We start from the raw sequence: 15,333 nt of genomic DNA, 5'->3' as shown, positions 1-15,333 counted from the left end.
GACTGGGGTTGGACATGAGTTCCGTCTGAGGAGGGCTCAAGATGTTTCTGGAGCCAGGAGGGCCTAGGCTGATTGAATGTGGGCCTGCTGAGTGAATCTGCGTGTAACTGACACTGCGGACGGCGTGTGATCCCTACACTAGCGTGGCAGGCTGTGCGTTACCATGGCGGACACTGGCTGGCTCTCCAGAATGTTCCAGTCTCCGCAGTCACTCCATCTTTCTTGTTTCCAAAACCCAATCCTGCCCTCCTGAGAGAAACAGGGACCGAGATTAAAGAAAGGGAAACGAGAGGACTGCTAAGGGAAATGAGAAGGAAGAAAGCAGAAGGAAGGTGTTTTTAAAAAGCCAGATGCTCAGACCAGGGCACAGTAGAAAGAATCACAACAAACGCTTATTACAGAGTGTGCCCGACTCTGTGCTAAGAGCTCGATGAATATTGAGCTATTTAGCCCTTGCAACAGCCCTCTGAGATAGCTTTTTTCACCCCCACTCTCAGGCGAGGATGAGGTGCGGAGAGGCGAACCGACTTGCCTAAGGTCATGAAGCTAGTTAAGTGGCAGAGCTGGGGCAGTCTGCTGCCAGCCCCTCTGTGTGCCCAGAATTCCTAGTCTGTGTTGCCTGAGACTCAGGTGCCTTGGATTTAGTCCTGACTTCAGTGTGATCCTGGGCAAATCCCTTTTCCTCTCTGATCTCAGTTTCTGCAACTTCAACAACAACAATAAAACCAGGAAGGGCAGAGAGGACTAGATGGTTTCTCAGGCCTCTTTCTGGTGAAGTGGAAGACAAGAACATAAAGGTAAAAATGTTAAGATAGATTAGAGGGGGGTGGGTAGAGGAGACACCCCGAACCCAGGACGTGTAGGTGGAGAAGACATGAGGGGCTTTCCCAGGAGGTATATGGTAGGTACAGAGCTCAGGTCTGGGTCATCTCAGCCTGGGGGGCTGTGGGGAAGGAGATGGCTAACAGCAGCCAAAGATTCATCACTAAGAACTTTCGGGAGGTTGGAACCACCAGCTAGAGTGGTGGATGAAGCAGAATTGGGGAGCTCTGTGCCCTTCGTGCCCAGGACCTATCAGAGATCAGGAGCATGTTTGTGTGTGTGTCTATATATGTGAGTGTGTGAGTCTGTGGCAAGACCACTCTTATCCCCACCCTCAACTTCAGCAAAGGACATCAGAAGTCAGGCTGCAGGACAGGCGTGTGTGTGTCAATGCATGGCATGCAGGTTGGTCCCTTTGGGAGAAGTCCAGCGTGGCAAGGCTGATAACGCCCATGCCCAGCTGTGAGGATCCCCTGCTGTATCCAGCAGGCTTGGGAAGGCCAGAATGACAGGACGGGCTGCCTGTCCAGTGGCTTCCTTGGGTTTCCTCACCCTACTTCCCTGCAGCTTAAGACACCCCCTTTTTTGCTTCACTTTCCCTTCTCTGGCCATGTCTCAAGTCTTTTCTATTTCCTCTCTTTTCCCCCGCATCCTAATGCCAGTTATTCATACCCAGAATTGCAGCTCCTGCCTTTTCTTCCTATCTGCTATCTTCATGAGTGAGTTCATCCCTCTCAAAACTTTAATGACTACCTGTCTGCTGTTATCTCCCAGCCTTGTTATCTCCATTCTGTATCTCTCACTAGAAATCCAGACCCGTGGAGGCAATTGCCTGTAGGATATTTCCTCCAGACATCTTGTTGCTGCCATCTGAAACTTGCCAAGTCCAAAACTGAACTCCTCCTCCACCCCACCAGCAACCCCTACCTGCTTACCCTCCTGAGTTCTGTAGTTCCATAAATGGCACCACCATCCTTCGAATTAAAAATAGAGTCATCTGCGGGGCTGGGTGTGGCTCAGCTGTTGAGCATCCACCTGGGATCCAGGAGATTGCAGTTCGACTCCCCATCAGGGCACACGCCAGGGTTGTGGGCTCGATCCTCAGTCAGGGATGTGCAGGAGGCAGCTGATCAATGACTCTCATCAGTGATGTTTCTCTCTCTCTCTCTCCCTCTCTCTCCCTTCCTCTCTCTGAAATCAATAAAGATATAGTTTAAAAAAATAAAATAGAGTCATCTAAGACTCTGACCTTCCCCTCCCCTCAATAAACTACTCCTCATGGAATGTCATTTCTAACCCTTAAATATATATCTCCACCCCCTGCCAGACACCTTAAGCTATCATACTCTTTCTCAAAGACCGGTAGTTCACAAAGCATGGTCCCTGGACCAGCACCACCTACATCACCTAGGAATGTGTTAGAGGTGCCAGTTCCTGGCCCCCACCCCACACATGCTGAATCATTAACTCTGGGAGTAGGGTCTGGCAATCACCATAAGGAGACTTAGAAGCACAGTAAAGTCTGAGGACCACTGCCTAGACCATTGCAAACCCACTAACTGGTCTCCTGCCTTCATGTCTCTTCTGATCCAATTCCAATTCCACTTAGCAACAAGGGTGACCATGTCACCTCCTTACTGAAAACTCTGCTGGGCCCCCCATGGCCCATCTTCAGGAAAAAAAAAGTTTAAATACTCTAAACAGCATTCCAGGCTCTTCACAGTTGCAAACTAACTTTCCTTTCCTGCCTCATGAACTACTTCACAAAAAGATAAAGGAGAAACAGAAAACATGTCCTGCTCAATGAATGCTTATTAAAGAAATTATAGCCTTTCTGGCATGGCTCAGCGGTTGAGCTTCAACCTATGACCCAGGAGAATGTGGTTTGACTCCTGGTCAAGGCACATGCCTGGGTTGTGGGCTCGATCCCCAGTGGGGGTCATGCAGGAGGCAGCTGATCAATGACTCTCTCTCATCATTGATGTTTCTATCTCTCTCCTCCTCTCCCTTCTTCTCTCTGAAATCAATAAAGACATATTTTTTAAAAAAAGAAATGATAAATGAATGGATGAGTTTATGAATCCCGCAGTCTATTGAGCATTCCTATAGGAAGCCTCCCTATGAACATGACCCTGGGTAGCTAGACATAGAACCCAGGTATAATTGAGGGGGTCTTATGAGAAATAAGTGATTTTGCTTATGGCTATGGGGGAGAGGGATGTTCTCCATGGTCTGCTGCTGATTTGGGGGGGCTCCTAAAAACTTAAGGGGCCTATGGCTGCAGACTGTTGTCCTCTTTCAGGGCCAAGGGACACCTCATTCTCTGAGGCATAGAGGTGGACCTTGCTTGTTGCCCACTCTCTGGGACACATGCACACATGTGGAGGCCTGGGATATGCATGGGGCACACATGAAGACACCCCTAGGCACATAGGACACACAACATATGCAGACACACTCATGGGAAACACACATACAACATGGGAGCACAGGACATACATTGACACATAGGTGCACACATTCAAACACACACACTCTCATTGGCATACTTGGCATATTGTTCTTCCCCCAGGTTCAAAATTTTCCCTCTCTTTTAAAAAAGTGAGTTTGCATTTGAACTTTTATGTAAAGAAAATAGTCCTGCCTCCTTTATTGTTGACACAGCCACCCTCCTCCCAGCCTTTGACAACCTCCTGCTCTGGGCCTGGTCTCTTGCTGCGTGGGGGAAAAGTGGCACAAGGAGGTGCTTAGGCTCCACCTCGTGGTTAGACCTCACAACTGCAGCTTGGGTCTCCCTCTCCCCTGGAAGCTGAATTACCAGGAGCAAGCTTGGCCTCTCCCTATTCTGGAGCTCAGAATTCTCTGACCATCCCACCCTAAAGTACAGACAGAGCTCAGTAGGCCTTGTATTATGAGGCTTTCTTCAGTGTTTGGCTCCCCCACTGCATGAGGAAGAGTTCTTTGAGTGCAGGGACCATGAGTTGTTGCCACTTGCTTTGGGGCCTTTCTCTTCTCTTTGCACTTCCCCAGATGATCTCACTCACTCTCATGACTTTAAGGACCCTCTATACTGACAACTTAAAAATCTGTTGCTCATTCAGACCTGTCTCAGCTCCATAGCACAGAATGTACAAATTCATCCTTTCCATTTAGAGCTTATATTTTGTACAAACCTGTTGCCCAGTGTTGCCCATGACAGTGAATAATCTTATCTACTCAGGGACCTAGATCAGGAATCCAGAAGTCGTCCTTGGCTCTTCAGCCCTCTTCATTTCCAATTAATCCCCAAGCCCTATTAAATAACTCCTACCTATATTTTCTCCATCCACACTCCCACTGGCTAAGTTCAGATTTACTACCTCCTCTCTGAGCTCTGTGCCTCAGTCATCCCTCTTGCAGCCAAAATCATCCTGCTTAAATGCAAACTGGGTCACATTCAATCTGCTCAAAAGTCTGCAGTCTCAGCATGATCCCACATCTAAGCTTCTTAGCACAGCACAGCAGAACTTGTCAAAATCTGGTCGATGTCCACTGGCCCGACCTTATCTTCCACACTCCCCACTCACGTTCTCCACTGTAGCATTAATGACCTCCTTGTAGTTTCCAAGCTCACATGTCTTTATTCCTGCTGTTCCTTTGCTTGTCTACCGGGCAAGCTCTCCTTGCCCTCGGGTCTCAGGGCAAATACTTTCCCTGGACTTTTTCAGCCAGGCTGAGGGGCTCTCAGGCTCCTGCCACATTTCGTTCAGACCCCCATAGAACAACTGTTTATACCTTTATGAGATGTTTGTTGCCTTGTCTGTTTCCCTTCTAGATTTTAAGCTGCTTGAAGACAGGGTATGTCTTTCCATATTTTTCAGGGATTTCAGGGAATCCATGCTAAGAACACGACTTTCAGTACATCCAATAAATAAATGTTTTTCTCTGTCTATGCATAGCCAACCATAAGTAGGCACTTAGGACATGCTGAGAATGCTACGGGCTTGAGTATGTAGGTGGAGAAGAGTCTGCAGGGTGTGGGCCCAGGGCTAATCTGGCTCCAATCTGATAGCTTTGGGTCAGGCCTGGTGAGGCACTGGGTGCTCTGCTCTCCCGCTGAAGACTCAGGCCCTTCCCATTCTCACTTGGCATAGAACAGACGTGAACAGCTGGTTGCCTGAAAACCACATTTGGCCTGCAGATGTTCTGTTGAGGTAGTAATGATTGAATTTAAAAAACTATCGACATTCTAAAATCAAATTTCACATAAAAATGAGGATTTCTGAATTCTCTTTAAAAATTGGAGGATGTGGCAGTGCCACTTGGTAACAACCCGCTGACATGGAGGGGCAGCACTTCATTTGTACAGAAGAGCACCAGGACCCCCACTAGTCCTGGTCATATCAACATGCTCTTGCAACCATGCTCTAGCAATAAAGGGTGTGGGGAGATATCAAATGGTCTGCGTGAGTGAAGTCTTGGCTCTGGCACTTAGTAGCTGTAACACCTTGAGCAAATCACCTACCCATGCCTAAGTTTCTTCACCTGTAAAATCAGGATAGTAATGCCTGCTATATAGGATTTTTGGGCAGGGTGAATAACACCTGTGAAGTGTGCTTAGCAGGGCTTGTGCTCAGCAAATGGAGCTGCTGGGACTTGGGAAAGAGAAGGTGCAGGACAGACCACATAGGAGTCATCTTGTCACCAACGAACATTTATTGAGTGTCCACATGTGCACAGCTTTGAACTTGGCGATCACATAACGCACTGGGGGAGGGCGGGGGAAAGGAAGCAAGGAAACAGGTGTATGGGGGGGGTCCCCCTGGGTTCATAAGAATGGTAGTCCCTGCTGGAGCCGCCAGTCGCGTCTCTGCAGAAAGGAGTCATAAGCAGGGGTAGGATTTAAAGCCAGGCACCACGATGGCGATGGGGTGCAATCACTAGGGAAACATGCGGTTTCTGGGGAAGTGTCCCTCCTGTTCCTGGCTCCAGCCAGGCCAGATGGCACCAGGGGGACAGAAATCAGATGTTCAGGTGTCCAAGCAGGGATAAGGACAGGCAAAATAAATAACCCCCAACTCTCATCATCACTCTGCTGCAACACGACACAAAAGCTTAGAGACCAGGGCCCAAGGGCTTCTGGGTCCCCTCAATGAAGCTCAGGTGGAAGGTTACCCCCCCCCCACCAGGTCCATCTGCCCCAGGTTTCCCTGGATGGATGGGATATTTCAGACCCTGGGTCACTGAAGTTGATAGGAAGAACTGCGATGTCAGTGGCCTGAGACTGTTCTCTACCCAACAGGGCCAAGGGCAAGAGTCAAATGGCCAATTTAAAGGACGTGGACCTGGGAGGCCAGAGGGGCACCACAGCTTAGGGGAGACCACACCCTGGCCGGCAGGGCATATGGGCTGAAGCAGCCAACTCCTGCCAGCCCTGTCCCACCCTGGGGCCTCCCTCCTGTGGGGGAGCCAGACATTGGGCACAATGAAACCTAGTGCCCCCTCCCTGGGGGCTACTCCAATCTTCCCCGTCCTGGCGGGGACAGCCACATTGATTTCCAAGACAACCCCTGCCCCTGAGCGGCCCCCGGGGGCCGGACGCAGTTCCCTACACTTGAAGGGTGGGCACCATGCCCTTGCCCTTGAAAAAGCCAGAAAGCTGGGGTGTTTGGGGGGGAGCTTGGGGAGGGGGATCCAGTTTGGGGGCTTCAGGGAAGATGCCTCCTCCCTCCTTCCCTCACTGCCCACCCCTGGGTCTGTCCCATGGAAACCCCTCAGGGCTCCGACAGGCATTGCTCTAGGGCGGCCATGCGGTAGTGGCTGGCTGTCTCCTCACCCGCCTGCAGCCTCATGGCCTCCCGGCACAGCCGGTTGGCCCGTGCCAACTCCACCAGGACACCCTGATAGGCGGCAACCATCTCAGGCTTGACGGAGTTGGGACTGACACTGCCTAGCAGCTGGAGCAGCTCCTGTGGCCAGCGGGAGCGCAGGGCAGCGGGGGCCAGCCAGGGCAGCAGTGGCACGCAGCCTGTGAAGGCCTGCATGCCCAGGAACCAGAGCTCTTGCAGATCGGCCCAGATGCCCTCGTAGTCAGGGGAGAGGGCCAGCACTGCCTGGTCTGAGCCAGGTGTGGCCCGAGCGATGTGGGATTGTGATAGAAAGAGGATGGCAGCTGCGAAGAAACCTCTGGATGCCGGTGTTCCCTGTAGAGCTGGAAGGCAAGAAGGGAGTGGTGGCATGAACCAGATTGGGCCAGGTGCTTTGCCAGACCCTACTTTCCTTTCCTGTGTGGGCACTCAGGGAGCAAAGCATAGCCAGGAATGAGCCTTCTTGGGTTCAAACCCTGCCTTTGATTTCACTGAGTCACCTTAAGAAATTCACTTTTCTAGGTCTCATTTTTCACTTGTAAAATGGGGCCAGAATAGTGCTATAATCTTATCAATGTGCTGTGAGAATTAAATGTAATAATGTACACTCAACCTCATGGTCAGACCTATAGTCTGAGTAGTGATGGGAGCCACACTGGGCCTAGGTCTCCTCAACACGCTGAGGAAGTTGCACCAATTTGAATGTTGGGCCAGAAGAGGGCGCCAGAGGGGACAGGGAGCCGGTGACCTAACTTTGTTTACCTGCTGGGCTGGGGGTCACCCCTGCACTGTAGACTCTCTCCCACAAGCTGTTAGTCTAAGCTGGTGACATTTGTGGGTAAACTAGTACTGGGGTTCTACTCAGAGCCTGTGGTGATGCTGCTTGGGACTGAGGCAGCTTGGGGGCTAGAGAGCAGGGGGGGTCCTCGTCCTGTTGCTGGGTGCTCCCCTGGGATCCTTACAGGGAACAGAGGCAGTTGAGGGTACAGGATCGGTACACCCCATTCCCAGGCATCTGCTTAGCTCCTCCAACCTGACAGATGGGGCACAGGCAACAGGCGGGGACAGAGGGACCCAAGCAGACACCCACGGCCAAAGTGGGAGACACAAAGGGCTGCCAGGGGCTGGAAGGGACGCCCCTCCCTCTGCACACAGGCAGAGTAAAGCAGGGTTGCGGAGAAGGTACATGCAGAGGAGCACCAAGCACTTAAGCCTGTCACATGGGAGGTAAGGTGCCAGGCAGACAAAACCTCAATGGAGAGAAAGGTTTCTGAGTCAAGGCTGGGGGTGGCTCCACCTTGAAAACACTGGATTCAGATTCCTTGGACTGCTGGATTTTCTGAGTAGGCCTGTACTTACACCCACCAGACCTTGCCTTAAAAGTATTCAGGAGGAAGAGAATGTTATCATTTTGCGAAGAAGGGTGGGGTAGGGGATGGAGACATACTTCAGAGAGTTCCTCTGGATTGGAAAATTCTGTAAAACCACTTTTTATTTTTATTTTTTGGTAAAACCATTTTCTGAAAGCAGTGACATGCCCAGTGGCCAGCAGGTCCTAGGCCATCTGCCTCCATCCATTAGGACTGGGTCCCCAGGACTTACCTGGAGAGGTGCTTAGAAGCCGGGCCATGAGGAGGCCCAGGGTGGCCACATTGGCAGCTAGAAGCAGCCTCCCCTGCTGCTGCACTAGGGCAGGTAGCGACGTCATCAGGGTGTTCATAAGAGATGTGAAGCAGGCATCTCGCCTGGGGAGAAAGGGAGGTAAAGATGGGAGGAGAGGTGTGTGTGTGTGGGGGGAAGAGACGGGGTTAAAAGAGCCAGATCAAGCCCTGGGAAAACCTGAGATCCTGAGCTCCCAGCTTCACCAGGCCAGGATTTGGCAGGAAATTAGGCAGCAGGGTGGAGGGTTACTTTGGGCCCCATTCATGGCACCTGGGGAGCAGAGACTGGGTTATGACTAGAATGAGGAGACATGCCCAGCGGGGTTCCAGAGATGCCACACCCTTGTGTGGGGTGGTTCTGTCTATTCTGAGACCCCTGCGTGCTAACACTAACAGGAACCCATGGGCACAGGGAAGCAAAGTAGGAGATGGAGACTTGAGGCAAGTTTGAGCAGTACCCCCCTTGCTTCCTCCAACCTCCTCCCCAGCCTCACTTGATCAACCCTGGTGCAGTGACCACGAGGTTGAGGAAGATGTGGCAGCAGGTCTGCAGGCCGATCTCCACGCTGTCGGGCAGCACTGAGGTGTCATGGCCAGGGGATGTGAGTTCCCACTGCTGTAAGAAATACTTGCACAGAAGTGAGGGTGCCCCTTCCTTGATCAGGATCTCCCGGGGCCCATCTTCGACTGTCAGGTGGCACCAGCCGGGCAGAAGGAGCCTGGGAGTGAGGAAGGAACAGATGTGTGAGGAGTGGGGAAAGATTCTCTTTTTGGGGGCAACCCACCTAAAAGAAATGGAAGTAGGGGAAGAAGACACACATCCTCATTGGTACCGTAGAAAAAGTACAAGCTTTGGAGTTGCACAGGCCTAAGCTCAAACTCGGGCTCTGCCACATAGTGTGAATGTGGGCAAGTGACTTTAACCTCCTCGAGATCACTTTTCTCATCCTGAAGACATGGATGAGACTTATGTCACAGATTTGCTGTGAGGACCAAATGAGATCGCTTTGGTAAAGGGTATAGAAAATGTCTGGCATGATATTCAATAAGCATGAGTCTCTCCTTATAGAGCCATCTGGGGTTGATAAGTGGGACTTGGCAGCCCAGGAATCCTATGGGAACAAGTCCTCTCAAACAAACAGAAACAATCCTTAAGGCAATCTCATGCCCCAATCAGGAAGCCTGGCACAGCCCAGTTTGGGGGAGAGGTATCTAAGTGTTACACTTTTCTTTAAAACAGTCTGGCTGGATGGACTGTAACTACAAACTTACCGGAGAGCATCCCCTGGCCAGGTGGGCCCTGGGGTAGTAGGGGAGATGGCCAGGGTGGCCACCTGCTGAGAGAGGTCATTGGCTTCCTCAGCCTCCTCATAGAGGGTCTTGGCGTAGCGAACGAGGAAGGGCAGCAGTTGGCAGATCTCTTTGCGCAGGGAGGAGGTCTCCTCAGCCAGCCAGGCACCCAGGATCCGCACCGAAGCAAACACAAAGGGCTCCTTCTGCTTCTCTGGCCCCACCTGTAGCCACAGGATCCCCCTGAGATGGAGCAGGACCACAGTCCCTCCCCTGCCTGGACAACATGCCAGCCAGTTTTGGAATAACACAACTAGAAGGGACTTCTAGCCCTTAAAGGCAGACCCTCAAGACATGTCTGCTGAGCCAACTGGACTTCAGATGTCACGCCCTTGTACTTGCTGGGATTCAACTAGCATTTCCCGTCCTGCCACTTCTAAAGTAGCTCAGGGCTAGAAGGAAACTTGGAGGTCCAGAGCTAAGTAAACAGTCCCTCTACAGCAGCTCTGACCTGGGAGGAGTTAACTGAACCTCTACAGAGTGCAGAAACTGGCAGCCCTGCTCCCTTTCCCTACAGGGTTTCAAGTTTGTATGTGCATGTGTGTAAAACAACGCTATAGACTGAGCAGCACAGACAGCTTCGATTTGTGTGTGTGTGTGTGTGTGTACTGGGGGGAGGGTTGTGAGTGGGAGGTTACTGTGTTGTGTGTGTGCGTGTGTGCTGTGATGTGAGTGCACATATGGTGTGTGGTATGGCACTTGTGTGGAGGAACAGGGAGGGACGGAGAGGGAGACTGGGTCACACACTACTCCTGGGAGTGATACAGAATCAGCCCTCAGTTAAAAGCATCTTCACTGTCTCTCCATTACATGGAGGTGCGAGAGTTTTGCTTCCCCCTTTCCCTTACCTACTGGCTCCCCCCCTAGTGGATTCCCTCTGGGGGCCACTGCACCCTCACCTGCTGTAGGTAGTGGATAACAGCCCCGATGGCCTCCTTCATGATGCTCACAAGCTGCACCTTCTGTGGCTCCTTAAGCAGTGACTGCTCACAGCGGGTGCATTCCTGGATCCCCAACTCCATGAGGGCATAGCAGGCAGTCACCACATCCTCTTTTACCTCTGTGCCTGTCTCCTCCAGTGCCAGCCGTACCTCCACGCATGCTAGATTCACCAGCAGGGCCAGGAACTTGCTCCCGGAGCTGCCCGCCGGGATCCAATCGGAGCCACAGGCGTGTGCCAGGCGGGCTGCCAGCTTTAGTGCGGGGTTGCGTTGCCAGGAGCTCAGCTTGCTGCCGAGGATGCGTGCCAGCCCGGCCTGCAGATCCCGGAGGCATTCAGAGGGCACGGTTGTCGGGGGCAGAAAGAGAGGCAGCAGCTGGCAGAGCTCAAACTTGCTGGCATCCTCGGCTTTCTGGAAATCTTCACTGAGGCCCCGCAACACGGCCAGCAGGTCAGGTTCTGCCTCCTTCCAGCACTGTGTCTCGGCAGCAGCCAGCAGCCCCACCAAAAGTGCTAGGGCCTGGTCAAAGCCATAGCCATGCCCCAGGTATGCCTGACACAGAGCAGACACAATGCCACCAGCAATGAGATGCCGGGGCCCACGGGGTGTACCTGCCACAGCCGTAAGGCATTGGTAGGTGTCATCAATCATGGAACGGCGGGCAGCATCATCAGGGTCCCCCCGGGCTGTGAGGAAGGTGCCAAGGATGGGGATCTTGTTCAGGACCTGGGGATGGGCGGCCAGTTCAGGGTCACTGCAAAAGCAGGCCAGCAGGGCCACGCCCAGGGCTCGGAGAACGTGATCAGGGCAGCCATCCGGTGCCTCCTTGGTAGTCAAGAGACGATTGGGGAAGGTGAAGCCCACGGCATCAAAGATCCGCCGCCGAGTTTTGGCATCGATGTCACCTGCTTTAACTGCCTTGGTCACCTGAAGGGGAGTATATGCTATCAGCAGGATGAAAGAGGTGGCAAAGACTGTCCCTGGCACCCTGGGGAGTTGACCCTAGCAGGATTAGGTTAAGTAATGGGACTCACTCTGGGGTCAGGAATCCTCCCAGAGATCATTTCATCCAGTTCCTTCCTTCTCCCTGGAGACAGATAGGTGTGACCTCTAGGATACCTTATCTATGATTATCTCCATGAAAGGAAGGTCCAGCCTCAACTACTTGTTCTGCCGTTTCATCACCTGGTCAATTGGGAAGTTCTTTCTGATGTCTAATCTAGATGCCCACAACCTGAGTTGGAAGGGGCTTAGAACTCAGTGATTAAATCCTCCAAGGATTTAGAGTCCCTTCCTAATTGCTCCCTGCAGAGAAGTCTCTGATCCACTCCCGCCACCTTCTCAGGGGAAATGGCTCCTGTGTCTCGCCGCTCTGCCTGTCAAAACATTTCCCCTTACATTTCACCTAAACACCTCCTCTGCTGCAGTGTGAGCCCTTGACTCCAGAGCCTTCTCCCTGTTGCCATGGCAAACAAGCAGCGGGCTGTACTCCCTCCTCCTTTCACCCCCCACACACCAACCCCCCCTTCCTAGCACTGCAGCTTCTGCTCTGCTGTCCCCAGCTTGGGTTCCTCCAACATGGTTAAGCTCAGAGCCAGTTCCCTTACCCTCAGCCTACCTACTGCTATCCTGGCCATCCCCTGGGACCCCTTCCCAGTCACTTCCAGTCCTGCTATTCTTTCCACCCCCAGACCTCAAGTACTCTGCACTAGTTACTACCTGCTGCTGTTACCCTATGAGTCAGCTCCCATCTGCTCTGGGACACCCCAGAGAGCAGACCCAGGCAGCCTCCTCCAAAGCTCCTAGGGCCACAAGCATTATTCACCCCATTCTCCCCTTTGCCCCTGTACTCAGTCCAAAGAGGCATCTTGGGCCTACTTTGGTGACTCCAGGGTTGCTAGCATCAACTATATATCCTTGGGGACTTGTTGACCCCATTCCTAGGGGGCCCAACCACCCAGTCCTTCCCACCTCCCGATTTTCAGTCAGCTCCTTACTAGCAGCAGGGCTGCAAACTGCTCGCTGTCATTCTTGGCCTCACGGAGGGCTCCTAGGTAGCGCTCCAGGGTGGGGTTTCGGCTCTCTGCCTGGTTCAGAGCTGGTTCACAATCCGAGGCCATGATGCCCGTCTTGCCCAACTGTGAACACAAGAGGGACTGAGCATCCCTCTGCAGAGGAGGGGCGGGGGCGGGGGTGGGAGTGGAAGATGGAAGGAGGGATTAGCACAGAGGGAGGGGAGGACCAGGAGGGAAGGGCTCCTCAGGACTGACCTCCCTGTAAGGAGCTAGACCTTCAAATCTTTAGGGATGAGGGACCCTGGTCCAAGGTCACCTCCAGAAAGCGGGAATGAAAGGACCATGCATCCTGCGGCTCAGTTGGACAGCTCTCCTCACCAACCTCCTGGGAGTGGGAGGGGGCTGGCCCCACTGTTCAGCTGTCCCCCGGCACCAGAAGCCTAGTTTTATCTCCCTCACTAAGGCACACAGGGAGGGAGTAGTGAGGACAGACAGGTAGGAATGGAGACATAGAAGGGTGAAGTTCGATTATCGGCACTCAGGCTGACATGAGGGAAAAGGGCATTCTAGGTTTCCTTTCCCCTCCCTTCTTCAGAAGAGACAGGACACAAGCCTCAGCTGAAGTGAGGATGCAGCGCAGACCAGGGAAGGCTTGGAGGCCCCTCTGGGGACCCCACCCCTCCAGCCAGGGCTCAGTCGCCCCCGCAGGCTCCTTGCCTCCTCTCCTTTCCCTCCCTCGGGCAGAAGCTGCAGCAGCAGCAGCAGCAGGAGCAGCAGACTTAACCCTTTGCTCTCCCTCTCCTCGCCCTCCCAGCCCCGCTACCAGACTGTGGATGCCGGCAGGGGCTGGAGAAGCAAGAAAGGGTCCCGGGTAGCTCCCAGGACAACGAAGAATCCAAAAGCCGGATAATCGAAGAGGGGCTGTTGAGATGGGGAGATGAGAAGGGGAGGAGGGTTCCTGGCGGTCACCACCTGTCCCGCCGCAGCCAGGTCACAACACGACATTGATGAAGTCACGACAGGGCGGCGATGAGATCACACTTCACGATGGCGCGGTGATGTCACGGAGAGATCACGGCAAAATCACGACATGGGACAGCCCCCAAAGATGACAGGGCAAATAATAATAAAAAAAGCTATATATTGAAAAGAGCTGTGACAAAATGGAGTCTCGACAGGGCACGATGATGTCGCGATATGGCGCGATGGAGTCACGATAGGGTCTCCGGGGTGCGTCGGCGTCGATCAGCGCCGGCTCGGAGAGGCCGCGGCTGGGATGCAGGGGAGGGCCCGAAGGGGGCTGAGCTCACCAGGCTGCGGCCCCGAGCGGCGAAGTCTTCGAACGAGATGCTCCGGGAGCTTGGGGCCGCTGCTCACGCCGCGTTGCCCACTCCCGGCTCCAGGCTGCTGCAGCTCCACCCCCACCCCCGCAGAGCTCTCGGCCAATCGGCGGCGGCTTCACTCCAGGTTCTGGCCAATAGCATGGCGGGGCGCTACGCCGTGGGGGGGTGCTGCCGTTGCCGCCATCTTGCTTGTGGGTATTGCCCGAGTCTGGGTCCCCGGGCTCGCGCAGGGCAGGCGAAGGTGCAGACTGCCTCTGGAGAGCGGGAGGCGACACCTGGAGGCTCAGGTTCCTTTGCCCGAAGGTAGTTCTACCTCCCAGCCCTGCCCCTCCTCCCCGGCGGTCTGGCGGCTGGAGTAGAGTTTCCGGGGGGTAGGGCAGGAGGGCTTGCTTAGCATGAGGAGTGTATTTCCGGGTTGAGCCCCGGAGGTGGGAGGAGGCGGCGTTTCCGGCCGCCGGTCGCTGTCCAGGGAGGCTGAGGCGAGAGGGAACTACCGGGTGGGAAACCTGCACTACCTTCTTCCTCTTCCTCCGGGTGAAGGGAGCAGAGGTTGCGGTCCCGACCCCATGAACCAGGAGGAGGCGGAGGCGCCCGATAGCTGGGGCCCCGCTGTGTGGCCCTGAGCCCCGGTAGGTGGCCCGAGGCGGCTGGCTGCCTGACCGAGGACCACGAGCTCAACCTGGGAAGGGCAAGCAGAACGGGCTATTTCTGGGGGTGCGCTGGCCGGGTGTTGAAACCTGGAGGTGGCGCTTCTGGCCCGGCTAAGGCAGCCAGCTGCTGCTGGCTTTACAGGTGCGGAGGTCGAGTCCCAGGCTGCACTCCTCTCAGAGGCCGGGGCCTGGTCCTGCAGCTCCTTCCATCCCCCGACGGACAGACCGGCTCGGACGCCGCTGTCTTACCTCCCTCGACTTCTGCAGCCTCGCCCTCGCTGCCGTCTCTGGTGTTTGGTGTTTCCACCTAGATAGAAAGTTGATGCAGATTAAGGAGGGCGGGGCTGAGCACGGCGTGTAAATTACTGTGCGAAATCTGCCTTATCCAGGACTTGGAAAATTATACCCCACAGAGGGGTCGTGTGGTGGCTGCAGGGAGCACAAAGGTGAAATGAAGGAATGTCAGAACTTCAGGCAGGATTCCAGGAAAGCTTTGCCTTCTCTCACCTGTGGTTGTGCCCAACCGACAATAGATGCAGCAGGCAAAGAGCATTAGCTGACTCTTGTGCTTTCTTACGTGATTAACAGACTGGAAGCTAGGAACAAATTAGATAGACGACCCCCCCCCCCCCAAGAACAATCTGTTCATTCTTTCCAGCTATTTGGAAAACAATGTCTGCAGATATAAGCAAAGCTATTTATTCA

General features: G+C 53.8%; 2 protein-coding genes across 3 annotated transcripts in view; one reads left to right on the top strand and one right to left on the bottom strand.

Annotated features, from left to right (window-relative positions):
* Positions 1-5,512: 5,512 nt before the first annotated feature.
* On the bottom strand, positions 5,513-14,039 carry NCDN (neurochondrin). The gene is made up of 7 exons (XM_016218261.2): positions 13,608-14,039; positions 12,618-12,758; positions 10,579-11,547; positions 9,602-9,843; positions 8,824-9,048; positions 8,271-8,413; positions 5,513-7,012 (listed from the first exon to the last, which is right to left on the bottom strand). Exons 1-7 carry the CDS (start codon positions 13,638-13,640, stop codon positions 6,576-6,578), a joined length of 2,190 nt encoding a protein of 729 aa, XP_016073747.1. The 5' UTR covers positions 13,641-14,039; the 3' UTR covers positions 5,513-6,575.
* A 169-nt stretch (positions 14,040-14,208) lies between these two features.
* Positions 14,209-15,333, top strand: part of KIAA0319L (KIAA0319 like) — an 88,022-nt gene continuing 86,897 nt past the window's right edge. Inside the window, exon 1 of one of the 2 annotated variants that reach the window (XM_087820303.1) lies at positions 14,209-14,281. The gene's annotated coding sequence lies outside the window, so the exon portion shown is untranslated. Of the gene's footprint in view, positions 14,282-14,466; positions 14,608-15,333 lie in introns of those variants that run through there. The other variant, XM_016218230.2, reaches the window with a different exon arrangement.

The sequence above is a fragment of the Miniopterus natalensis genome, chromosome 9 (assembly GCF_054644295.1).
Source record: "Miniopterus natalensis isolate mMinNat1 chromosome 9, mMinNat1.hap1, whole genome shotgun sequence".
NCBI lineage: Eukaryota > Metazoa > Chordata > Mammalia > Chiroptera > Miniopteridae > Miniopterus > Miniopterus natalensis.
The sequence above is the reverse complement of the archived record's forward strand: the minus strand, read 5'-3'. Positions and strand labels throughout refer to the sequence as shown.

Coding starts and splice junctions, on each gene's coding strand:
- NCDN (XM_016218261.2), bottom strand. CDS start 13,640: ATGTCGTGTTGTGACCTGGCTGCGGCGGGACAG. Junction 11,548..12,617: donor AGTTTGCAGCCCTGCTGCTA/GTAAGGAGCTGA, acceptor ACTCCCCTTCAG/GTGACCAAGGCAGTTAAAGC. Junction 8,414..8,823: donor ACTGCACCAGGGTTGATCAA/GTGAGGCTGGGG, acceptor CTTTCTCCCCAG/GCGAGATGCCTGCTTCACAT.